The following is a 25,078-nucleotide window of genomic DNA, read 5'->3' on the forward strand; positions in this document are numbered from 1 at the left end:
TTGCTACTGATATCGTTTCTTTTTTGCAGATTCTGGCCATCAATTGGATTTTGTTAGGACTCGATAACCCGATCAATGTATATCCTCTGATGTGAGTATCAGAAGTTAGGATATAGGGATAAGGCTGACAACCTTCCAAGCAGATTTTTTTACAAACACCGGGTAAATCGAACTGGAATTTTGTGCAACGATCGTTAGCATGCGGTATTCTGCTCCCATGCAAAAAAAAAAAAAACAATTTCATGACGATCAACATCTTTTATATTTTAGAAGAGTGCTTCCCATGACTCGAACGAACGAAAATTACAAAATCATACAGCAAAATAGGGAACCTCATGACCAGTTCATACAGCGACTCAGAGACCAGGGAAATCTTTTTAACTAAGGTAAGGCCATGGATATATGTATAGCCAACGATACGGGATTGGGCACAGTATACTTCTGTAAATAAATACAGATATCATCTTTAAACAACAAACGGAGAAGGGGCGGGGAAGGCGATTGGAAGCCATACAATCAGGACAGGACACATTCCAGTGTCTCCCGATGCCGGGCTTTAATCATCATTAAGGTATTTTTTTTTAAATAAATTTCCCCGTATGCCGAATACAAACTAAGAATAAAAATTAAACGAATCAAAAGAGTTTTGAAAGCACAATGATGCCAAATTCACCGACACCAAAAAGTGGCATCTCTGTGCTCTCAAAAGTTGTTTTTTAATAGTGGCCAAACGAGGTATCATTAAGGTTTCAGTGAAACCTGCATAACTGAGATATTAAAATATGGAAATGGAGACCCAAATTTTAGCATTGTACCACCTTTATTCGGGTATAGTGATACCACGTTTTACTTTCAAGGCATCATTTGATTTGATTTGATTTGATTTATTATTACATCATCTGACAACTTATGGTCTCCATGACAATTATTAATACTACTATTTAACTAACCTAAGTCTATACAATGCAAATAAACTAGACATGACACATAAATTTAAAAGCCTATAATGAACGATTTAAAAACAGGTTGATACTACTCTGCAGTTCGGAAGATTTTCTGATTTTGTGTTTGAAGGTTTCAGTGGGCATCTGGAAGTCGTAGAGAGGGTAGAACCAATTAAATAGTTTGGACATAATTCTAATTGGTTCGTTCTGCCCGTAGCACGTTCTGCGAAAGTCGATGCGAAGGAACTCATGTTCTCGAAGTATACGCGGCCTGACGTTGAAGTTCACATGGGATAGAAGACGTGGGGCATCAGATTCACCGTCGATTAATTTCTTCATGAAAACAGCGCGGGCGATAAAGCGTCTCTCAAGAAGTGTGTTTATATCCAGCAATTGGCAGCGATGTTTGTAATCGGTGAGCTCCTGGTAATTCCTCCAAGGGAGGCGACGAAGGGCAAACTTTACAAAGCGTGCCTGTACAGCTTCAATCCTGTTTGACCAATAAACTGCGTGGGGGCACCAGATAACGGAAGCGGTTTCAAGGATCGACCGAACCAGCGAAAAGTAAAGAGCTCGTATACAATATGGATCCCGGAATTCTTTGGCGGTTCTCATGATAAACCCAAGGTTTCGATTTGCTTTGGCTAGAATGTAGCAGTAGTGGTCTCTGAAGGTCAGTTTCTCGTCGAGTAGAACACCGAGATCCTTGATGACTGAGACTCGCAACAGCGGAGTGTCAGACATTTGATAGTTACATCTAGTCGGAGAGGATTTTCTGCCGAACGAAATTACCGCGCATTTGGGAATACTTATGGTCATATGATTCAGACTACACCAGTCTGCAAATTGGTCAACATAACGTTGGAGGGTTAGGCAGTCGTTTTCATGATTAATTTTTGCAAACAGCTTTAGATCATCGGCGTAGACAATTCTGCAATCCTCGGGAAGAACCGCTAGAACATCGTTGAAGAACAGAGAGAACAATAAGGGGCCAAGGTTACTACCTTGAGGGACCCCCGATGGACTATTGAACTCCATTGATTCACAGGAGCCCAGTTGAACTGACATCCGCCTGTTTGACAGGTATGAACCAAACCAGGAAACAAGTGTCGAGCACACACCCAGGTGTTTCAGCTTTGCAAGGAGAAGTCGATGATTTACACGATCGAATGCAGCTTTCAGATCAGTATATATGGCATCAATCTGAAAGCCATCCTCAATGGCTTTGATGCAATAGGAGGTGAATTGTGTCAGATTAGTGTTGATTGATCTTCCCGGAAAGAAGCCGTGTTGATCTACTGATAGGTATGATTTAGCTTTAATCAGGAGGCTCTTTGAAATAAGTATTTCAGTCAGCTTTGATCCTACGCACAGGGACGTCACACCACGATAGTTTTGAATATCTTGTTTGTTTCCTTCTTTAAAAGCAGGGAACATCACCGACTTCTTCCAACTTGTTGGGAAGGTACCAGACGATAGCGAACGATTAATAATCGTAGTCAAGGGTTTACAAAGATTCTCAGCACATTTTACGAAAACAATCGGGGCAATTCCATCAGGACCCGGTGAAGCTGATGGTTTGAGCTTATTGATGGCGTGTTTGATTTCTGTTGGTAGATTGGTACATTTACATTCATCGCGTCTTCCACAACGTGCGATAAGGCTCGGGTGATTTCGGCTGGCTCAATATTTTCCGTCGTGAAAACACTTGCAAAGTGTTTCGCAAACAACTCACATTGTCCTGTGATCGAGTCACAAACTTCGTTCTCGAGAAACATTTTCAAGGGGAGTCCTTTTTCCTTCCGTTTGTCGTTGATAAATGACCAAAACCTACGAGGATTTTGCTTCAGATTCATTTGAGTCTGGTTTAAGTAGCGAGTGTATAGTGCACGGTTGTAACGTCGGTAAGCATTGCTGGCGGATGTGAAAGCTGACTTAAGTGTTGGATTCCGGTGATAGCTCCAGGATTTCAAGGCAGATGCTCTCATACGTTTAAGGCGTCGTAACTGAGGATTTGACCATGGCGGTTTTGGCACAGGACTCTTCAGAGGTACGGTTTGCTGAAGAAAGCTGTTAACAGTGGACGAAAAATGTGCTACTGCATCGTCTATAGATCCCGCCTCAGCGAGATCTGACCAATCGACTGAACGCAGTAACTCGTTGAGTAACGTGAAGTTGGCTTTCCTGAAATTCAGTGACGGTGCTTCTATCGGTTCACAGAAAGATTGAAAGCATCTAATCTCAACGGACGTCACCAAGGGTGGGTGGTGTTTGTCGATTGGGACTAGTCCTTCGGCTGCGGTTGTGGTTATAAAGTTTTTGACTTTGTGGCGATCAACGAGAACGAGGTCCAATGTGCGTTTGTTTTCGTTTGAAACGCTGTTAATTTGAACGAGGTTGAGAGTGGACATTCGATCAATCAAAACAGTACTCGACGATGAAAACTTAGAAGTTGTCGGGTCAGGGTAGCAAGATCCGTCGTCATGCCTTTTCCAATTCAGTTGGGGTTGGTTATAGTCTCCAAAGATTATAAGCTCATCATGACATTGCATTTGTTCAATTATAGCACTGAAAGCATCTAGATTTCTGCCAATAACAGATTCGGAAGTCGATATATCAGGGCTGAGATAGACGGCACCGATGTAAAGGGAGTGTTGTGAAAAAGCTATTTTTACACAAATATGCTCCAGATCATTATGTGTCAGAGGAATAGATTCCGAGCTTAATCTATTGGCAATGGCTATAAGCACACCACCGCCAGATTTTTTACCACTCGTTAGCGGGTCTCTATCTTTACGATATACGGAGTAATGTTGTCCGAAGAGCTGCAGTGAGTTGATTTCTTCGTTAAGCCACGTCTCCGTGAGAACGATGACGTCATGGAAGTCGGTGTGAAGAGCAGTGAAGAAGTCGTCTATTTTGGTTCGTAAGCCTCGCACATTTTGGTAAAAAACGTTCAGCTGAGTGGGTTCATTTTCGACCTGGGTGTGTGCTGCGACATCATTGGGTTGTTGAACAGCTGATCGGGTCTGACTCGGTGTGAGGTGCAAATCATGTGGTTGTGTTGTCTGGAATTTTGGCTCATTTACTAGGTGTGGAATATCTGAGGAGGCTTCGGTAGAACATATACTAAGGCTTTTACCTGACAGAGCAAAATAAGGTAAAATTTTGTCATAAAAGTCTACTTCGGTCGTTGAGAAACTTAAGGATAACTTAAGGTGCAACTGAACGACCTTGACCTGGCAGACGATATTGTTTTGCTCGCCCAAACACAACAAGACATGCAGAGCAAACTCGACGACCTCACCGAAAGCTCCAAGGCAGCAGGTCTCAAAATCAATGTCGGACACACCAAGTCGATGGAAATCAACACACAAAATCGTTCCAATTTCTTGGTAGCTGAGCAACAGGTTGAGAAAGTCGAGTGCTTCTAGTATCTTGGTAGCCAGATTACGCCTGATGGTGGTATCAAGAAGGACATCGAAACCCGGATCAGAAAAGCACGATTTGCGTTTGCCAGTCTCCGAAAGATCTGGCACTCATGCCAGATCTCTCTACGAACTAAGATCCGAATCTTCAACTCAAACGTCAAATCCGTATTGTTGTACGGGTGTGAAACTTGGTGCACATATGCGGTGACGACGCGAAAACTGCAAATTTTTGTGAATCGCTGCCTGCGGAACATCATCCGCGCTTGATGGCCTGCCAATTGGATCTCAAACATGGAACTTCATCGCCGGTGTCATCAAAAAGCGCTAGAAATCGAGATTCGGGAACGTAAGTGGAGATGGATTGGACACACGCTGCGAAGAGATGAAAACGAGATTTGCAGAGAGGTGCTTGACTGGAATCCAGATGGGCATCGAAGAAGAGGCAGGTCCAGAAGCTCGTGGCGGCGTAGTCTAGCCACTGAAATCCGCACAGTTGACGAGAACCTTGGCTGGTAGCAAGTGAAGACGCTGGCTCTGGATTGCCAGCAGTGGAGATCTTTTATCTCAGCCCAATACATCAGTTAATCGGCGCCGGACCCTTAGGTAGGTAGGTGGGTCGTTAAGACTGTTTCAGAACCAAGTTTCGTTAAGACCGAACACCTTTTCTCTCCACTCGTTTACTTTGTTCTGTCTATATTCATTTATGTCCTTAAAGGCCAAGACCAAGGTTATTAAATCACAAGCTTCTCTGACTTTGTCATTAAGTAGGCGAGGAGAGCGCGGTGATATTCAGTGAATTTGTTTGTAATCATTGGTAAATTTGCTTGAGCTTATGGCTTTGTTGGTAAACAAACTCCACGAACTCCGCAGTATCAAAATCAAAATGGCTGAATCGGGAATTTCACACATCGTTACACCTCCTATATATACACACCTTGGCCAAGACAGTGTTATTGCAAGAGTCAAGATACTAGAGTTCGAGGGGTTCGAGACCTGCATCATGTAACCGGCAGATAGTGTCTTTGAATAATTCTTATAAGATGTTTGTGATATTTTGGCAATAGCAATAGCCTCTCATAGGTCAAATTTAATTAGCCATAAATCCATCATTATTGATAACAAATAAGTCTTCACTATTTGACTATCAAACGAAGAATTAATTTATTAAGCTCAACGCAAGCCGAAATGTGCCGGGATAAGGACGGAGGCATCCTGACGGACAATCGTGAGGTGATCGAAAGGTGAAAGCAGCACTTCGAAAACCCTGAACAGCGCACATGCAGGAGACCAAGACGTAGAGGAGTCAACCCAAACGATGAGTGAAGTTAAGAAAGTCATTCGCCAGCTGAATAGGCCCGGACAAGTTAGCCGATGGCCTACACCGGTTGATGGTCCGGATCTGCGACACAGAACAGCTACCGGAGGAGTGGAAGGAGCAAAAGACAACGAAAAAAAAGGTTCATCCTACTCGCAATATAGAGAAAATAGTCAAGAGGTTCCCCAAGGAAGTGTATTGGGTCCCTTGTTATTTATACTCTACATCAATGACACGAGAAATTGTTTACGCCATGGTAGCCTTAAAGTGTTCGTGGATGATTGTGTCTCCTACTGGAGTGGTAAAGACTTAGAGCTCGTGATGCTAAAGGCAAATTCTGATTTGAAAAACATTGCAGAGTTTTAAAAACATAGGAAACTGTGCTTTAATTTAAATTAAACCAGCTGGATCATTATTGGAAATCGAAAGATTGGAGTTTGTCCAGATTTGTTAATTGATGGTTGTGTCGTCGAAAACGTACGTCAGGTTAAATACAGGGTCCGGCAATTGAACTGCTACATTACTCCAACAGTATCGTCGCTTTGTATGTATGTATGTATGTTGGTAATCCACCATGGATGCACGGATTCACCGCAGTTTCTGCCAAAGTATGTGCTCACATGCATTCTTTAGATTATTATGTTCGACAAATCTCCAATGCAGCGCGCCATCATACCCGGACCCCATGGCTTCGTATGAACTGTCATGGAGTGAATGTATTGTGTTGATGTAGGTATATTTTGGAAGAAAGAATCAATCAGGTAGGCTAGTTTACTTACAGGTATTCCGGCATCCGTGTATATACCTGGCCAGCTGGCAACTGATTGAACATTCCAATTATATAGTCAGTTATAGAATGAAACACATCTTACCTGTCGGCACCTATGGGAATCGAACCCAAAAGTTTTTCTTGCCGATACCGGGAATCGAACCCCGTACGCCTGGCATACCAATACCAGACTCGCGCCAGCCTTTCCGCTAGACTACATCGGTGCTTTAAACGACCCCTCGTCGCTTTGTTTACATTAAGTGTTAGTTTATCATTGGATGTAAGTGTTACTTTTGTAATCAGGTGTTCAGCTGTCCAATTTACACTGTATCAAAAAATTGTCATAACAGCACGTACCTTGAAATACAAACAATCAAAAAGTGCACTTTTTCAGTCCATAAAATTACTACAGTTACATCATTCGCTGCAGAAACTATTCCTTTTTGTAGATCAGTATTAAAAATGTTTATGAATTAAACCTTAAAAATAATCCAATTCAGTTTGTATACACTGTAAATTTTTGCCTCGATTTCCAGCAAAAAAATTGCTGGAAACGTTCAGTAATCCAAAATTTTGCTGGAAACCAGCAATCGGTTTTCGAATTGCTGGATTTTTCAGCATTCGGTTGTGTTCTTGTCATTTTTGCTGAAAAATCAGCAATCGGTTTCCAAATTGCTGGACTTTCCAGCAATTGATCTAGTTTGCTGGAAAATCAGCAATCGAGTTGTCAAATTGAAGTCTGTTTGTTTTCGTATGCTGATGCAAGGTAAGACTATTTTACGAATTTTGGTTAGATTAATATAATTTTTTTTATTTTCCTCTATATTCTAGCAACCAGACATCAAATCAAGGGTGAGTTTTTATATAACATGTAGATATTTCATAAAAGATACTAATCAGAATTCTTTTCTCAGGTGGCGAATGATCAACACTTTGGCACTGTTAACGCGTTAATTTAAGCCACATTAATGAATCTCATAATGCGGAAGCAAAACGAGAGCAAACAAACAAATTTATCGCAGACTGGATACTCTTTTGGCACAGCTGATCAACACCCGATCAGCTGACGATCGAAGCAGTCAAAATTAACCACCGAAGAGATCGGATATAGCTCCACAATATACAATAAAGATTAAGTCGAAAGCGCAAGTTAAGCTATTCTTTAAAGTTGTATAATAAAAAGGCATATCTTTGAAGACAATATAAAGTGTTTTGAAAGTCAATCCGCGTTTCTGAATTCATCCGAAAGTGTTAAAATAAGTCGTTATAAACTGCAACATTTGGTCCGAAACGAGCCGGATCGAGAAGCGCGTTGATTTACTTGCCTTCAATTGTTCCCCGTGTGAAGCATCAAGTGTGATAAAAGGACAACCAACGGCTATTGTGTGCACCCAAGCCGTCGCATGTAGTGAAGCCAAACGCTTGTGTCGATAATTTGTGGCTTTTGCGTCTGCTGTTGAGTGTGGTGATAGGGAATCAATTGGATACCTCGGGCGAAAACTGCTGTGAAATTGTGAACTTTTCGCTGTTTTGTGGCATTTGTGGCGGTAGTACATCTCTCTTGGTGCTGCTGGTTATAAACCCAAGTGTACCCAGTGTCTCCCCTGGGAACGAAACACCCCTTACCCCTCATCCTGGTACATTAGAAGTTGATTGAATCAACATAAAGTGTCGGATTTGAACCACATAAAGTGTACTCAAGTGACAAGTGTTGTGCTTTGGTCGATGTACCTTTCCCCCCCGTTGGTTTGAGTGACACCTCCTCTCCCCCCTCCCCCAGGGACTGTAAAATTGGGGAACAGTGTTAGTGAAAGGCAAATAAAACCAGATTTTGAAGGAGTTTTCATGAAAATTGGCACGAGCTCGACGCACGGATCACCAGAGTTTGGCAGAAGCAACAAACTAAGGAATTGGATAGTTTGTAGGATAAGTACTGTGTGCTCAGGTAAGTCTGTGGTGCAGACCAGCTTTGAGGATCGGGTAGCTGGAAACCAAATTGAATGAAGGTAATTGTGCATGCTGGGTTAATAAATCATTTTGCGAGAGTCGGTTAAATTCGATCATCGGACATTCTGTTGGTTGGTTGTTAATCGTGAAACATCGTCGTTTACCGTGCTGTTCTGTGGACTCGTGATACCGTGCAGTGCAGTGGTGTTGAGTTTATCCTGTGGTTGTGCGTGCCCGAATAACTACCATGCCTCGAGAGGACTTACGACTCCTGGTGAAGCAGGAAAGGAACCTGAGAAGTTTAATGGACAATATCCAGGATTTTGCAAACGGTTACCAAGCAGAGCGAGATTTCATATCCTTAAAATTCCGCATGCAGAAATTGGACGAATTGTACGATAAATTCATTCGTGTGCGGGAGAACATTGAAGTGCTAACTGACGATGCGGAAATGGACGTTTGCATACAAGGCGACGAGGAACAGGCGGCCCTTGAACGTGCGATGAGAATCAGCGAACGTGAAGAAGTCAATATGCGCATCATCAAGGACTTCGAGAATCGTTTCTTCGACATTAAACACTGTTTGGGTGTGCTGGAAGCAGCCGAAAGTGGTTCCGGTGCCAGCACTCAAAGGTCAATTCAAGCATCCGTTTCACAACCCAGAATCAAACTCCCTGAATTGAAGTTGCCAACATTCAGCGGAAAGCTTCAGGATTGGATCACCTTCCGGGATACATTCTCCAGCATGATCCACAACAACCATCATCTGTCCGACATCGACAAGTTTACCTATCTCCGAACGTCGTTGACAGGTGATGCATTGTCAGAAATAGGTTCAATTGAGTTGACATCGGCTAACTACAGCATTGCCTGGCAAGCTCTCCACAATTCCTTTGAGAACAAAAAGCTTTTAGTGAAATCCTACCTCGACGTTTTGTTCTCTGTCTACCCCATGGAAGAAGAATCCTATGAACAGCTCCACCGAGTGGTGAAGGATTTTGAGACAACGCTGATGATGCTCCAGAAGGTCGGTGTGGAAACTGATGGGATGACCACCATTCTTCAGCATATGTTGTGTCAGCGTTTGGATTCTGCTACTTTACATCAATGGGAATGCCACCACAACTCGAAGGAGGTTCCAACATATCCGCAGTTGATTGAATTCCTGAAGTCAAGGTGTATGGTGCTCCGTAATCTTTCTAATTCAAGTCAAGGGGAACTGAAAAAGCAATTTAGTTTTCCGGCACTCAGTCATACCAGTCTCGAGTATAAGTTTGCCTGTCCTTTCTGTGCTGAGTCTATACACTCAGTGTTTAAGTGTCAAAAGTTTACACAAATGAAGGTGTCCGATCGTGTTGATTTGATTAAGAAGAAATCATTGTGCCTCAATTGTCTCTCGCCAGGTCACATCGCGAGATTTTGTGTTAAGGGATCTTGCCAGATCTGCGGAAGAGGCCATCACACCCTCCTGCATGCTGGTCCTGTTGTATCACAGTCCAATTTAGAGCAGTTACGAGTTCCACAGCAAGTCAATCAGGACGCGAATCAACAGCCACCACAGAACCAAACAGAGATACCCTTTGAAGAAATCCTTCCTAATTCAACTCTCCAGAACCAGACACATCTGTCACACAATCCGAACATGATTAACCACCCATCCTTCAGTACCACAGACAATCCTTCCACTAGCCACAGTGCTTTCATATCCGTAAATCCTAGTAACTTTTCAAGCACTGTTTTGCTGTCCACAGCAGTTGTTATGATTGAGGATGGATATGGAAATTCCATTCCAGCACGAGCTTTGTTGGATTCAGGATCACAGCTATGCTTCATGACTGAAAGAATTTCTCAGTCTTTGAAACTTCAACGCTATCGACATCATCTTCCAGTCAACGGTATTGGACAATCAACTACCTGTTCCACACAGTCTGTAATCGCTTCCATTGGATCTCGGTATACCAACTACCGGTCTACTTTGAAATTTCACGTCCTCCCGAAAGTAACCTCTGGTCTCCCCGGGAAAAAGTTCAACATCACTAGTTGGAAGATACCTCCAGGACTCAACATTGCAGATCACGATTTTCAAAATCCCGGTAATATTGATCTAATTCTCGGGGCTGAGATATTCTACGATCTGTTGTTGGAAGGACAACACAATTTAAACGACGTTGGGCCAGTACTACAGAATACAAAGCTGGGATGGATCGTTTCTGGCAAGGTTTTCAATGAGAACCAAGTTCAAAACCCTGCAATTCAGCATGATGTCATGCTCACAAATAATCACATGCTACTTATCTGGAGCAACAATCCCGAGCCACCAGAAAAGGCAGATTAGAGTTCTCCTACATCGAGGCGCAATCGGCGCGCCTGCGGGGGTCAATTGGCCCCCGCAGTCCAGTTAAGTAATTTATTTTTAAAATATGGTCAAAAAAGCTCAAGAAATGTTCATACTCCATAGTCTCGTCAGTGGCCACGGCGGTCGCTGACCGTCTGTACCGTCCGTACCGTAGAGTCCATCCATGAAGCGCTGAAGTCTACCAGAACCTTAAAGTCCATCACATCCCTAAGGGCATGCTACCTCGCTGAATGAAAGTTGATAGAGCGTCTTGTATTTTTGTGGAGGTTGAGGGACCTCCACACAAAGTTAAGTTTGCGTGATTTTATACTATTCCTTCAAGAGCATACACAATCCTTTCATCAGCAGGAAGTCGTGCCAACCACATCTCAGTCGTCATATGAAGTTAAGCTATCACCACAATTCGTCTCACCCCCAAAGAAGATTTCATGAAGCCATCACCGATCATCGCAGCAGCATCGGCGCAATGAGCGCCCGCGGTGGCTCGAAGCCACCGCTTCAGGGAAGTCTTTTAATAATAATTTTTGATTGAGTAAAAAAGCCCTTCTCATCTGATTCCAGAGTTGATGGGCCTAGGAGGCCGTGTACCAGGATCAACGGTGCATTTCTTCATCGAAGGCATAGGCTACAACGTACAACCACAGCCAGGTCGAAGAGAAAAACATACAGTCCACTCTGAAGAATAAGAAGAAGACGATGTCCAGTCCAGTGAGACACTGATCGAGTTCAGCAGAAAATCAACGCATTTCTTTTATTTTGTTAATTGCGTGATATCATTTTTTGGATTGTTTTGAGAAGTAGTAGATATAGTAGAGTTTGAATTTCGTTGATAATGCTAGGCATATCAAGGGGGCCGGTAATGTTAACGCGTTAATTTAAGCCACATTAATGAATCTCATAATGCGGAAGCAAAACGAGAGCAAACAAACAAATTTATCGCAGACTGGATACTCTTTTGGCACAGCTGATCAACACCCGATCAGCTGACGATCGAAGCAGTCAAAATTAACCACCGAAGAGATCGGATATAGCTCCACAATATACAATAAAGATTAAGTCGAAAGCGCAAGTTAAGCTATTCTTTAAAGTTGTATAATAAAAAGGCATATCTTTGAAGACAATATAAAGTGTTTTGAAAGTCAATCCGCGTTTCTGAATTCATCCGAAAGTGTTAAAATAAGTCGTTATAAACTGCAACAGGCACAAAGCTGCCACTCTAGAGCCGGTGTTGTAAAATTTTTAGAAAAAGTTTTTGGAAATAAATACAAACATTATTGAAAAATGGAAGAAAGTAATTGTTTCTTATTGCCCATTATATGCACAGCCAGTATTCAATATTTAATTTTGAATGAAATATAAATTTGATACTAAATACAGCCGGTTGTTTTGAAAGAAATAGCTGGTTTCCAGCAATCTGGATTGCTGATTTTGCTGGAAACCAGCATCAACGTTTGCTGTTTTTTCCAGCAATTTAAATTGCTGAAAATTTTGCTGGAAAGTCAGCGGGACAAAAACCAGCAAAATTTTGCTGGTTTCCAGCAAAAAAAAATTTGCTGTGTAGAAAGTCCCAAAAACGACGTCAAAAAATTGTCCGTACACTGAGGCCTTTGTCTAATATTAGTCAAGTAAACAGTTATGTGTCGGTCTGTCAAATGCAGAAACGTGAGTTGAATCTCAGCAAAGACAATTTCCAGTGGTTTGAGCGATAAATTCGATAAAATGAAATTTATTATACATGGAGACCAGAAGTACTAAAAAACGGTATGGTAAGGGACGCCGACCTACTGTGGTGACACCTGCCATGGCGAAGATCGTCAAGAGGCGCCTTAAGAGATATCCTCGTCGTAATGCCACTAAATTGGCAGAGGATCTCAACATACCGGATCGAAGTCTCCGTCGGATCCTGAAAGATAAACTTCAGACCAGGCCCAACAAGATCCAAAAGGTTCAAGACCTTACGGTGAAGCAGAAATAAGAACGGGTAAAAAGGGCGAAGGCGCTGCTGAAGAGGGCCGCGGAAGGAAGGTTGAAGAATATCGTGTTTACCGACGAGAAACTCTTCACCGTACAGCAGCTCGTGAGTAAGCAGAACGACAGAGTTTGGTTGCCAGACAAATCACGAAGCCATGCCGACTTGCTGACGGCCACCCTGCGACAGAAATCAGCATCGGTGATGGTTTGGGCCGGAATCACACGTGATGAGTGGACTCCGCTGTCCCTGAAGGAGTTAAGATCAACCAAAATACATATCGGGAACTCGTTCTACAGAATGTCGTCGAACCGTGGCCACGTCGACATTTTGGTTCCACACACAAAATTTTCGAGGCCAGAATTTAGCAAAATTTTGCTCAAATTTGACCAGCTAGAAATTAAGCAATCAATTTAGCAATATTTTTTCACTAAAATTTTAGCAAACGAGAGAAAAAGTTAGCCGCCGCAATATTTACTCAAATTTTTAGCAAAATTCGAAGGAAAAGACCGCCTAGAATTTTTGTTAAAATTTTTCTTTTCGAAACGCAGGGAGGTTATCAGATTTCAAATAAAAAAAACACTGATTCTTTCACACTTATTTATTTTTTTAAACTTTTTCTGGATTTCCACTTTTTTTTCACAACACAACACGAGCTTTACCAATTATTTCTTCCGGCGTCTGTACCGGGTTGTTCTGGGTATGTTGACCGCTGGTTTCCGGATGCTTTCATCGTCGACCAACATGAATCAGGTTCCTTTTTCCTCTTGGATGAATCCCCGGCTTTGGTGTTGTATTCGCTGGGAGCACCAACCTGGTAAAAATAGAAAATTTTACACATAAAAACTCGATAAGTTTGTTTGCGTCTAGATCATAGTCTTTACCTGTTTGCTTCTAGTATAGATCCGCTTTCATTGCTGGCTCCTTTTCCGGTGATGTTTGTTCACGCCAGTAGCAGCAGTCTCCTGGTGAAAAAACAAAGAATTTATACATTAAGAAGCCAGATTTTTTCATAGTCAAATGGGTTCTTACCTTTGCTCTCCCGATATTGGTTTGGCTTCCTTTCCATCGTCCACTTAGACATCATCAAGTCCACAAGTACCGCCAAAATCGAATTTTCTATCGCACTGATTTGCACGCGCCGACTTGTTTATTTTTTCTCGTAGCCGGCGGCTGCTGTCTGAACAAAGCGGCCTTCATTTTTACTTAAACCAAGCAAATTTAGCTTTTTGCTAACTCAAAAGTAAAACAATATTTTTGCTAACGGAAAGTAACAGCAACTTTTTGCTAAGTGGAGCCCCGAAAATTTTGTGTGCAGGGATTGGGTTTTCCAACAGGACTCGGCGCCGGCTCACAAAGCGAAGAAAACCCAACTTTGGATTGCACAACATTCTCCAGGGTTCATTTCGAGCTCCGAGTGGCCGGCGAGTTCGCCAGACCCGAACCCTACACACAAAATTTTCGAGGCCAGAATTTAGCAAAAATTTGCTCAAATTTGACCAGCTAGAAAATTAGCAAAAAAATTAGCAATATTTTTTAACTATAATTTTAGCAAACGAGAAAAAAAGATAGCCGCCGCAAATTTTACTCAATTTTTTAGCAAAAACCGAAAGAAAAGATCGCCCGGATCTGAAATTTCAAAATTTATTGTTTTTTCTCTGGAGAATCAGGGAGAACGTTTGATTATGAAAAAGAATTCACAAATTTACTTCACTTTCAATTTATTTTTAAATTTTTTTTAAAATTTAATTTCACGTTCGATTAACGGAAATTGCGGTTCCAGCGGGCGAAACTTCAAGCCATCTTTATCGACGAATGCACCAGAGTGTGTGCCGGATGCAGCTCGTTGAAGTTCCAGCTGTGGTCCCCTTTATTTCTGGTCTGATGGGGGTTTTGTGTTGCAGTTGTAACCTGAAAGAAAAACAAACAATTTTGGATTTAAAAATCGGAAAATTTGTACAATTTATAATTCGCCCTTACCTGTACGCATCCGGTGTCGATTTGGTTAGTATTTTGTTGTTGACTTAGCCACCACTAGAACCACTAGCATCGAACTCTCGGAACCGCGCACAATCATGTCTGTTTGTTATTTTTCTTAAAACCCGCGGTGGCTGTTGTCTGTGCACAAAGCGGCTAGCAAACCTTTGTTTTGCTAAAGTCAAGCAAAATGAACTTTCTAATTGCTAAAATCAAGTAAATTTAGCTTTTTGCCAACTCAACAGTAAAAAAATATTTTTGCTAACGGAAAGTAACAGCGAAATTTTGCTAAGTGGAGCCCCGAAAGTTTTGTGTGTTGGACTTCGTTGTTTTGAGTATGTTGGAGGCCGAAGTCTGCTCTAAGAAACATGAAGGTGTGGAGGTCCTGAAGCTACATCTCGTGGCAGCCTGGGATAAAATACCACAAGAACACCAGCGGGCCTCATACGATGCGGTCCTCGACCGTCTGCGGCGAGTGGGGCTCAAGGGCGAACAAATCGAACTTTACCAGTGAATTTTCAAAAAGTAATTTGTTTTCAAGAGAAATTGAATTAATTTGAAATAAAAAGTTGTTGTTTCGATCAATTTATATGTTTACTTCAATGTAGCACTTCTAGTGTTTATAAAACTATTTTTGTGTTAATGCAATCGATCACTTTAGACTTCTTTTTTGTGAAGGACGTTTCACCAAAACTCGACTTTTTGATTTAATTGAGTGATTAATGGCATTTCGGTGAACTATACATCCTAACAGGAAGAATATCAAATGAAAGTAATGTAAATTATAGAAAGATAGATTAGATAAGGAAGCATGAAAGGTGTTGAAAATGAGCCAAGAGCGTGATTTGAGAAAACTTCTTGCCGCACAAGACCATTTTTCCCGCATCCTAATCTAATCTATCCGTCTATAATTTTCATCGCTTTCGTTTGATATTCTTCCTGTTAGAATGTATAGTTCATCGAAATGCCATTAATCATTCAATTAAATCATAAAACCAGCGGTGATAATCTGTTTAACACAAACTCGACTTTCATATCTGCGCTTATTTTCACCAAATCTGAAATCTGAATCCAAACCGCCATGATGAGTTCATATCACCGATTAATTTGAATCCGTGAACGACGAGCGAAAACTAATGAACGGATGAGATTAGCACATCCTTTTTCCTCAATCACCATTCATTTCCACCACTTCCTGTGTACCGTCCGATGAACTTTCATCCACTCTCAGCTGCTAGAGCTGCGAAAGCATGATACGAAACGTGCCATCAACGTGCAGCTTTATCTGTTAATATTGTTTTCTTCAAAACGTTTATGAGTATAAATCATTCCCAGCTATAATATGAAATTTGAATTTTGTAATTTTTTTAATTATCAGTCTTTTCATTTTATGAAAGCATCAATAACAATCCAATCCCATTCTTTGACTGCCGACTGGAACCGAGTCGGTATCGATTATTTCCTGGGAGTGTCTGATTGGTGGAGCCAGTATCCTGAGGTCGTCAAAAAGGGGGAAAATCTGAGGCCATGAAGAGGCTACCGTTCGTTGGTTTGCGATTAACAAACGAGAAGATGAAAATGTTGCTTCTCGGATCCGTTGAGGCGAATGAATTTCGCTCGCCTGGTGTGAATTTGATTTCACTACTGCGCTTTCACGACTCTCTAGTTCAGAGGCGTTCGTTTGAAGGGGATCAGTTGATATGGTGATTACGAATCGAAAATAGGTTATTCGTGGTCGTTAAATCTTCGAGAACGTTGAATTACTATTCTTAAATTTAATTTTAAAATTCTTGAACCTAGTTGTTCGGGCTCGGCCGATGGGGGGGGTTCGGATTTCGGGGTATTTCTTCCCGTCTCTCGTCGACGGCATCCACCAGCAGCAAGAATGTCCAGGTAAGTCGTCTCCACTTAAAGCTTAGTTCTTTTAGAAATGGGACACTTTCATTTGCTAATAGCTCGTTTACTAGTAATCGTACATTCAAAATTTTGACAGCATTTTGCTGCCTGTAAAAAGTACTATCTGACCTATTTTTTTCAAAATTTTAAATTTACGCGTTTTTTATATATTTACGATGCAAGAGAAAATAAAAAAAAATAATTTGCACAGTTTCCCTAAAAATCCATCATTATCAAATTGATGGCTTACAAAACCGTTGATTATTCAAAGAGTTATTGTGTATGAGTGGTGGAAATGTATGTAAACACTGTCAAAAATGCCCACAAAGATCAAATCAAGTATTGGAGTGAAGCACATGATCGGTAGCTACGGTTAAAGGTAATCTGGAAAGTCAAGTCTCATACCAGCTTTCTTAATTTAGAATAAGCGAATAACTAAGGGTGGATCGCTGAGATGTCCAAAAAAAATTTCTCGGATAAGCTGAAAGTGCCTAGTAATGAGTCATTCAAACCCAACCTCAAACAACAGTTTTTTGCTAGTTCCAGAGCTCGTAAGCTGTATAGCCGATACTGAGACAGATGATTTTAGACGAACGACAAAGCTGATGAAAAACCCTATTTCTAACCAATCCAGCTTTTGAATCCTATACCATGTCTGCTCGCTGCAAGGTCCCGAGTATATCAAAGAATGTATTTGCTAGTTGTTTTGTATAAAATAAAATGATTTGCCAAAATTCTGCTCCTGTGGAAAAAAATCACAATTTTCAAAACGAAAATTTTAGTTTTCGCTGTTTTTTTTAATCCCAAAAAGAGTAACTTTGTATGTACACTTTGCAACCTCCGATCTATACTAACCGATTATACTTCAAGTTCATTTTATGATGGTTTCACTTCGTTATTATCAGATTTTGCCAACAGAATTTGCATTAAAAACGCTTTAAAGTGGCTCAAAAATAATCAAGTTTTGTTAATTTTGAAACAGATGTATCCACTAAATTGCCCTCAGTTTCTTTTAAAAGAGAAGTACTGAACCGACAAGTTGCAGAAATTGAAGGAGGTGAATGTAGCAATCTAAAATTCAGATTAGATGAAGTATAAGTTGGAAAAACTGATCAATATCATGAATGAAAAAAGTATGCGCCGTCCGATGGGAGGTACCAAGAATAAAGTAGATTTTTTTCCTACAAAAAACGATATTTATTTTTTTCAAATTTTTTCATGAATTACCATAAGATTACCTTCATTTCCTTCATATAAAGTATTTAGATCAAACGAATAGTATTCGAGATACACGCATTCGTAACTGTCCCATTTCTAAAAGAACTAAGCTTTAGCACACAGCTGATTCACCCACGGGGGAGAGAATTTGTTTTCACAGTTTCGGGTTGATTAACGAGTTAGCATCACTCAGTATGTACGATGATCGATTATATGCCACAATTACTTTCAGCCCGATTTCGGATTCACTAGAGAAAGTCGCTTAGTTGGACTTAAACTTATTAATTTATTAGGAACGAAGTGAAATTTCGTGCTTCTAATTCAACGTTATATTCTATTCTAACTTATATCTAAAATGGCTTACTACACTATTATGTGAGAACTCTCTCGGCGTTATGTTTGGTGTTGCGAGAGAGTTAATGTTATTCTAGGGTACATGTACAGATATTGATGTTTTCGAACAAATTGATTACAGTGTCAAGTGAACATAGAGGACACATATTACAAACAGAAACAATTCAGATTTCCTGATCGGTGTAGTATCGATCATTCCGGCCACCTTGAAACAGCTGTTTCAACCATCTTTGCGTCCGATAGGCTGCTGCATTCTTCTCGATTTGGTCAGAAAGGCACCTCGCACTGGGCACGTCGCACATCGAAGAACCTGCTTTGTCTCAGCGTTGGAACTGGTGCAGAAGCTGTGAACGATAATGGGACCCGGTAGATCGAACGGAGTATGATAAAGTTATAGGAACGCTAATCACCTGGTAGCGCTCCTTCAGCGCGTTGAGACACGTTCGGCGTGCTCTACCGATCTTTGCAGAATCTGCTAACGCCGTAGATAGAGTTGACCATTCTCGAAGTGGGCGTGGGGAATTGGCTATGATGTACAATGGGCATTCTGGAATCGAGAAAAGACCCGGTAGATCGAACGGCGAAGGATAATAATATAGGAACGCTAATCACCTGTTAGCGCTCCGTAAGCGCGTTGAGCAACGTTCGGCGTGCTCTACCGATCTTGGACGATTCTGCGTTGTGGTGGCTTGGTATATTTTGACGAATACTCGATGAAAATGTTGGATAGTTGTAGGAGAGGATCTGCAATCGACAAAGAACCGGTAGATCGAACAAGAAAATGTGACAACTTGGAACGCTAATCACCTATTAGCGCTCGACATGCGCAGTGAGTCACATTCGGCGTGCTCTGCCGGTCTTTGTAGAAGGATCTCGATGATGGCGGGTACAAAAGGACGTCTAAGGAACTGTAAGCAACAAAGACCCGGTAGATCGAACGATATGGATGGAATGATAGGAACGCTAATCACCTGTTAGCGCTCCAATAGCGCGTTGAGCACGTTCGGCGTGCTCTACCGGTCTTTGTAGCTTTCTAGTTGTCGGGGTTGTCGCGTTGACCTGTTGACTGCTGGCGGTGAGTTAGATGACAATCTCGCTTGGCTGGCTTAATGACTCCATCTCGACCTGGATGAAGCCGCGAGGCGACGGAATAAGGCCAGCTTTCCAAGGATGAGGATTGCCATGCATGGTCGTAATACCAACCAGGGTTTTCGGGAAAGTTGGAGGAATGTAGATTCCTGGACAGTTCACTAGCTGTGATGTGCACTTCCGGAACGCGACTCCTACTGAGCCCATCAGTATCCTCCTCTGGCAGAACAGGTGCGCATAACTCCAGACAGGTAACAGACGGCTGCTTGACCAAAGGGGCAACGTAGCAGCAGGATCCACAGGCAGCGTCTTCTCGTTCATCGTTGACCTTAGCGGCGCTTGAAGGAGTGTTAGACAGTCGACTTTGTTGAGCGACGGGACCGACGAGCAGCGTATCGTTGAGCGCGTACCCTGAATTGGGCTCACAGGATGCGTCGAATACCACGCGTTCATTGGTGGTTTTGCTGGCTTCCTTGAGCACCGGGTGATGTGGCCGATAGCAGTGTGGATTGTTGTCAACAGGATCGATGTCGTGCTTTTTTCCGGGTTGAACGTGACTTCCAGGGATTTTGTGGTGTGCATTTCTGGTGGAGTTTCGTTGTGTGGCCTTCGTGTTCGAATCTCCAAGGGTGGTTTTGGGATTATTGGACCGGGAATGGCGGGCGATGCATCCTTTTTTGTGGATTTGAGTGGTGGAGGGTTCAACGTCCATCCTTTGGCTCCCATCGGTGGTGTCCATTGGCCGGAACTCCCCAGGGATCGTTTCTCGGGTTTGATCAACGGTGGAGAGGAAGCACGCTCGCGGTGCGGTGGTGGAGCTGGAATCCACTTTGCCAGAAACTGTCCAGCCAAAGAGGGTGTCCACCAAAAACGGGAGACCGTTACCAAGGGAGTGGCGTACGCCTGTGTGAAACTCATGGTAACATTCTCCACCGATGATCATGTCGATTGTTGCTGGAACGTTGAACTGAGGATCCGCCAATGGAACCTTCGGCATTCTCCAGGCAGTTGAAGCGATCGGGGATGTGGGGAGATATGATGTTGGTTTCTTCATGACGAGGAAATCGAGTGTGGTGGAGAAGTCGCTGTTCCTGGATATGATCTTGGCAGCTAACTTGTGCTTGATACGCTTGACTGACTCTCCAATTCCGGCAACTGCGATGTCCACGGGGCTTTGACGGGTGGCGAGCTCGTTCGCCAGCTTCTTGGTGATGAAATTTGACATCGCTGCAGAATCAAGTAGAGCTCGTGCTTGGATCTTTCTGCCGTATCGGTCGACTACTAACAGCGAGACTGTCTCCAAGAGAACGGTTGAATCAGAATGCACGGAAAGATTTACTGTTGGGGGGCTAAGCAATCTACTGGGGCCTGGATTCGCTTGTACGGGATGTGGTTCCTCAGTAGAGAGTTGCTCTAGATGTGATATTTGGTGGTCGTGCAACATGGTGTGGTGTTTTGCTTGACAAATCCTGCACAGAAACTTAGATTTGCAGGATGTTGCCCGGTGGTTTGCGCGAAAGCAATTCCAGCAAAGACTGTGCTGTGTCACAAACTCTCGCCGTTGGGAGCTTGACAGGTTCGAAAATGCTGGACATTGGTGAAGCGGATGTGTTCTCAAACAACAGTGGCATGGCGAAGTACTGGATTGAGTTTCGGACGTAGCTGTGTTCACGACAGATCGGATGGGAACTGGTTTCTTCGTGATTTGTCCGGCCACCTTGGAAACGGTGGGCACTGAGGAACGATGCTGGAGATCGCTGTCCACGGATTTCAACATCCGGACCTGGTGGATGAGAAACTCGATGAGCTCGTCGTATTTCACCTCGTCCTTCTGTCGAGTATCTTGCTCCCATGCACGAATCGTCGCCGAATCCAACTTGTTTGACAGGATGAAGATGAGCGGAGTGTCCCAATGCTCGATCGGTTCGCCTAACTTCCCCAGAGCCTTAACGTGTCGCTGGAAATCATCAACCAGTGTGTTGAGGTCTTGGGCTGACTCATACTGGATCGGTGGAAGGTTGTACAGGCCTCGAAACAGCTCCTTTCTGAGGAATCGCTTGTTATCGTAACGCTTCTTAAGCGCGTCCCACGTCGACGAATAATTATCGGCTTGGATATCCACCGACTCGAACGGTTTCTTGGCTTCTCCTTCAAGCGACTGTAACAGGTACTGCAGCTTGTTGACAATCGGTATGTCCTCGTTGCAGTGAATAATCGAAATGAAATTGTCGCGGAATGATATCCATCGCGATTCATCCCCGCTAAACTTCGGTAGATCGATTTTCGGCAACCGATGATGGAAACTGGAAGACATGCTATGAGAAGTCGATGCGTGCATGATCGTCGAACTCAGAAGATGCTCCCTGTTTTCCAGTTTAGACAGCAAAAAACCTTTCGCTCTGCAAAATCGATCCTCGAAATCCGCCCGGAACTCCAGATGTGTCTCGAACCGTTCTTCGCTGTCACCCATCTCGATGTCGTTCTGCACGTTCAAGAAGAGTTCGTTGCACTTGTTGAGCGCCTCTAAACGTACCGCAACCTGACAACAATCCCGTTCATAGGTGAAATCCGCTACGAACTTCTCCACCACATCTCGTTCGGCACACGCTCGTCGTCTCGTTAGAAGGTCCGCTGCTAACTTTTTCTCCGCCTTGCTAGTCATCACTCAACACCACTCAAATCACACGTAATTGTACCAATAAAGACCGTAAATGCCACCAACGATTGACTTTTCGGATGCGATTTGTAAATAAAAATCTCCAAAATATTCTTATTTTATTCGAGTTGCTATCTTTTTGGACGGTACTGTAGTCAGCAACTTGTATAAACGCCACCCAGCAATGCTACAATCGCCTCAAAATTAACAGGTAAAGCGATTTTGAAATTTTCCAAAAATCCACCAGTGTCGCTATACCTTTGTACGGTACTGTTGTCTGGCCACTTGCCCCAATGCGTATCAGCAATGCTTCACAGTGTCTCAGAGACCACTGGAAGTGAATTCCAATTTTTCCAAAAAAACTTTCAATTTTTCAAGTGTCGGTGTATTTTTGAACGACACTGTAGAGTGCACCACCCTCAATGCACTTGCACTTCCGCCTTGAATCGACTTTTGGCCAAAAAATGCAATTTTGTTTAAAAAGTTATTAAATTTTTCCTTGTTGCAAAAGTTTTGCGCTGTACTGTGTTGCAAAATACTTGTACTGTAGTGTAATTCTCAGTTTGTTTTGATTCGACAACAAATCATCAATCAAGTGATGAACTATTCGTGTCGGTTAGTTTAGAGCGCAAAATTTGCGGAATATTCCGTTGGCCAAGTGAAAATAGGCCACAATAGTGTTTCAAAGTGAGAAAATCACAAAGCTGGCCTACCTTGGTGTTGATTTCGTACAAACCACAACTGCTATGGCGCTCGGAAGATGGCGATTGATGATTCCTCTGCTGGTCCAGATGAGCTTCCTGTCCTCGAATCCGGCTCGAAGGACCAAATGTTCGGGCTCGGCCGATGGGGGGGGTTCGGATTTCGGGGTATTTCTTCCCGTCTCTCGTCGACGGCATCCACCAGCAGCAAGAATGTCCAGGTAAGTCGTCTCCACTTAGCACACAGCTGATTCACCCACGGGGGAGAGAATTTGTTTTCACAGTTTCGGGTTGATTAACGAGTTAGCATCACTCAGTATGTACGATGATCGATTATATGCCACAATTACTTTCAGCCCGATTTCGGATTCACTAGAGAAAGTCGCTTAGTTGGACTTAAACTTATTAATTTATTAGGAACGAAGTGAAATTTCGTGCTTCTAATTCAACGTTATATTCTATTCTAACTTATATCTAAAATGGCTTACTACACTATTATGTGAGAACTCTCTCGGCGTTATGTTTGGTGTTGCGAGAGAGTTAATGTTATTCTAGGGTACATGTACAGATATTGATGTTTTCGAACAAATTGATTACAGTGTCAAGTGAACATAGAGGACACATATTACAAACAGAAACAATTCAGATTTCCTGATCGGTGTAGTATCGATCACTAGTCTTGTTGATGTTTTAAATATTAGGATAGGATCAAGATTCAATCAATTTTTTATGAAAGTTTAGAGTTTCAAAACGTTTAGATTTAAAGGACTGCTGAAATTTAGTTTCTTTGCCATCATTGTATCACTGATTATCTTTCTTTCGCTGAATTCTAACAGCTGTTACCGTTCAAAATTCAGGTTTTCAGGAGCCAACACATTACTATTTAAATACGATCAAGATAAACACTTGAATAACCAATAAGTTAAGAATTGATAGCACATTGAATTTCTACGAGCGCATTTTAACATGCATATTTTCACTTATAATGTTTTCTTACCTCCTCCTGCAATATTAAAAAGCAAAGAAAGCAAGAAATAAAGGGTGTCCACGATGAAATTGCCACAAACAAGATTGATTCGCAAAATTCGTGTTTTCATCCGATTGCCATCAAATTTGCAGGGATTGAAAAATAACTATTGAACTTCATTTTACCATTTTACTCGTTTTTTATTTACAGTCCATACGCAAATGCCCTCACCTTGGTCTTAACCCCGGCCATAAGGTTCTGCACAACCTGTGAATCAACCGTTTTTTGCATGTAAACCCATGAGGCCAAATCCGGTCAGAAGATTGTTGGGACGTTGTGGGTCTTCAGGAGAGGAAGCAGCCGCTTCTGGAGGCACTCTTTCATTTTTTCGCAAATTTGGACATCTTCTGAGTGCGGACATGCTCTGGAACGCTGAACTTATCCTTGGCCGTGAAAAACAGGTTGCGGGGATCTGTTTGAAGTCGGCCTTCACATATGTTTCGTCATCCATGATGCAGCAGTCAACTTTCGTCAGCATGTTGAGGTACAATTTCCTGGCACGGGTGTTGGCGGACTTGTTCTGCTTCTCGTCGAGATTAGGGGCCTTTTGTACCATGAACGTTCGAAGCCCAGCCTTAGTTTTGGCCTTCTGGACAAAACTTCGGCTTAGGTGCAGCCTCTTAGCCACATCCCGAACGGAAGCGTTCGGGTTTCGGTTGAAGGCTTCAACTACGCGGTTGTGATTTTTGGCGTTGTACGGAATACTTATTCCTTCACTTCTGGACGACACCATGGAATTCGCGATTCCCAACGATTTAGCGATGGAACGATGCGAGAGATCCTTGTTCTCGTGATGAATGCGCAGGATTTTATAACGCACGAGCTGTTCTTTCAACTCAATTTCCTCGAGTTTTGATCACAGGACTTTAAAATTTTCTTAACCTGATGAACTAATAGTTAATTGTAACCGACAGGCTGCGTTAAAGTTAATAAAATTACAAATTACAATTACAATTAAAACTTGCAGGATGTAAACAATGCAATATGAACTAAATCCACCCAAATTTTCAGTAAATTCTACCCAACGGTAAAAAAGTTAGAGCAAATTTATAGTGTGGCAATTTCAACGTGAGCACCCTTTAAAGGAACTAAGAATACACATGCCTTTACCTATTATTTGGAAAAAAATCATGTTAAGTTCTACGATCTACTTTCTGATAGTTCCAAATGTGAAAATTATACAGGGTTCGTACAGCAAGCTGGAGACAAACACATTTTTTATCATGATTGAGGTGAAGGTAATGTAATTAAGGCACCTAAGCATTTAGATTTTTTTTTGCATTTGATCATGTAAGTTATTATGTGACTTTTTTCCTTGAACAGTACTTTGACCATCTTTCAATTATTTCAAGGTTCTGTCGAATCGAAAAACTATTATAAAAATGATAATTCACTTACCAACAAAGTAAAAGCTTGATCGACTCTCCTC

General features: G+C 42.2%; 3 protein-coding genes across 3 annotated transcripts; 1 reads left to right on the forward strand and 2 right to left on the reverse strand.

The window, feature by feature from the left end:
- Positions 1–2,473: 2,473 nt before the first annotated feature.
- Positions 2,474–7,998, reverse strand: LOC129753526 (uncharacterized). Its single transcript, XM_055749350.1, has 2 exons — positions 7,948–7,998; positions 2,474–4,012 (listed from the first exon to the last, which is right to left on the reverse strand). The coding sequence occupies exons 1-2, from the start codon at positions 7,996–7,998 to the stop codon at positions 2,474–2,476; spliced, it is 1,590 nt and encodes a 529-aa protein (XP_055605325.1).
- A 655-nt stretch (positions 7,999–8,653) lies between these two features.
- LOC129753528 (uncharacterized) lies at positions 8,654–10,741 on the forward strand. The gene has a single exon (XM_055749351.1). It carries the CDS (start codon positions 8,654–8,656, stop codon positions 10,739–10,741), a length of 2,088 nt encoding a protein of 695 aa, XP_055605326.1.
- Positions 10,742–19,209: 8,468 nt separating this feature from the next.
- Positions 19,210–21,927, reverse strand: LOC129753529 (uncharacterized). The gene has a single exon (XM_055749352.1). The coding sequence runs from the start codon at positions 21,925–21,927 to the stop codon at positions 19,210–19,212; it is 2,718 nt and encodes a 905-aa protein (XP_055605327.1).
- Positions 21,928–25,078: the final 3,151 nt, after the last annotated feature.

Source organism: Uranotaenia lowii, chromosome 3 (assembly GCF_029784155.1).
Source record: "Uranotaenia lowii strain MFRU-FL chromosome 3, ASM2978415v1, whole genome shotgun sequence".
In the NCBI taxonomy this organism is placed as follows: Eukaryota; Metazoa; Arthropoda; class Insecta; order Diptera; family Culicidae; genus Uranotaenia; species Uranotaenia lowii.

Bases quoted from the DNA above. Each gene is read 5' to 3' on its own strand.
- LOC129753528 (XM_055749351.1), top strand. From the start codon at position 8,654: ATGCCTCGAGAGGACTTACGACTCCTGGTGAAGCAGGAAAGGAACCTG.
- LOC129753526 (XM_055749350.1), bottom strand. From the start codon at position 7,998: ATGCCACAAAACAGCGAAAAGTTCACAATTTCACAGCAGTTTTCGCCC. The intron at 4,013-7,947 runs GTATCCAATTGA...CCAAAATTCCAG, and splicing joins CACAGCAGTTTTCGCCCGAG to ACAACACAACCACATGATTT.
- LOC129753529 (XM_055749352.1), bottom strand. From the start codon at position 21,927: ATGACTAGCAAGGCGGAGAAAAAGTTAGCAGCGGACCTTCTAACGAGA.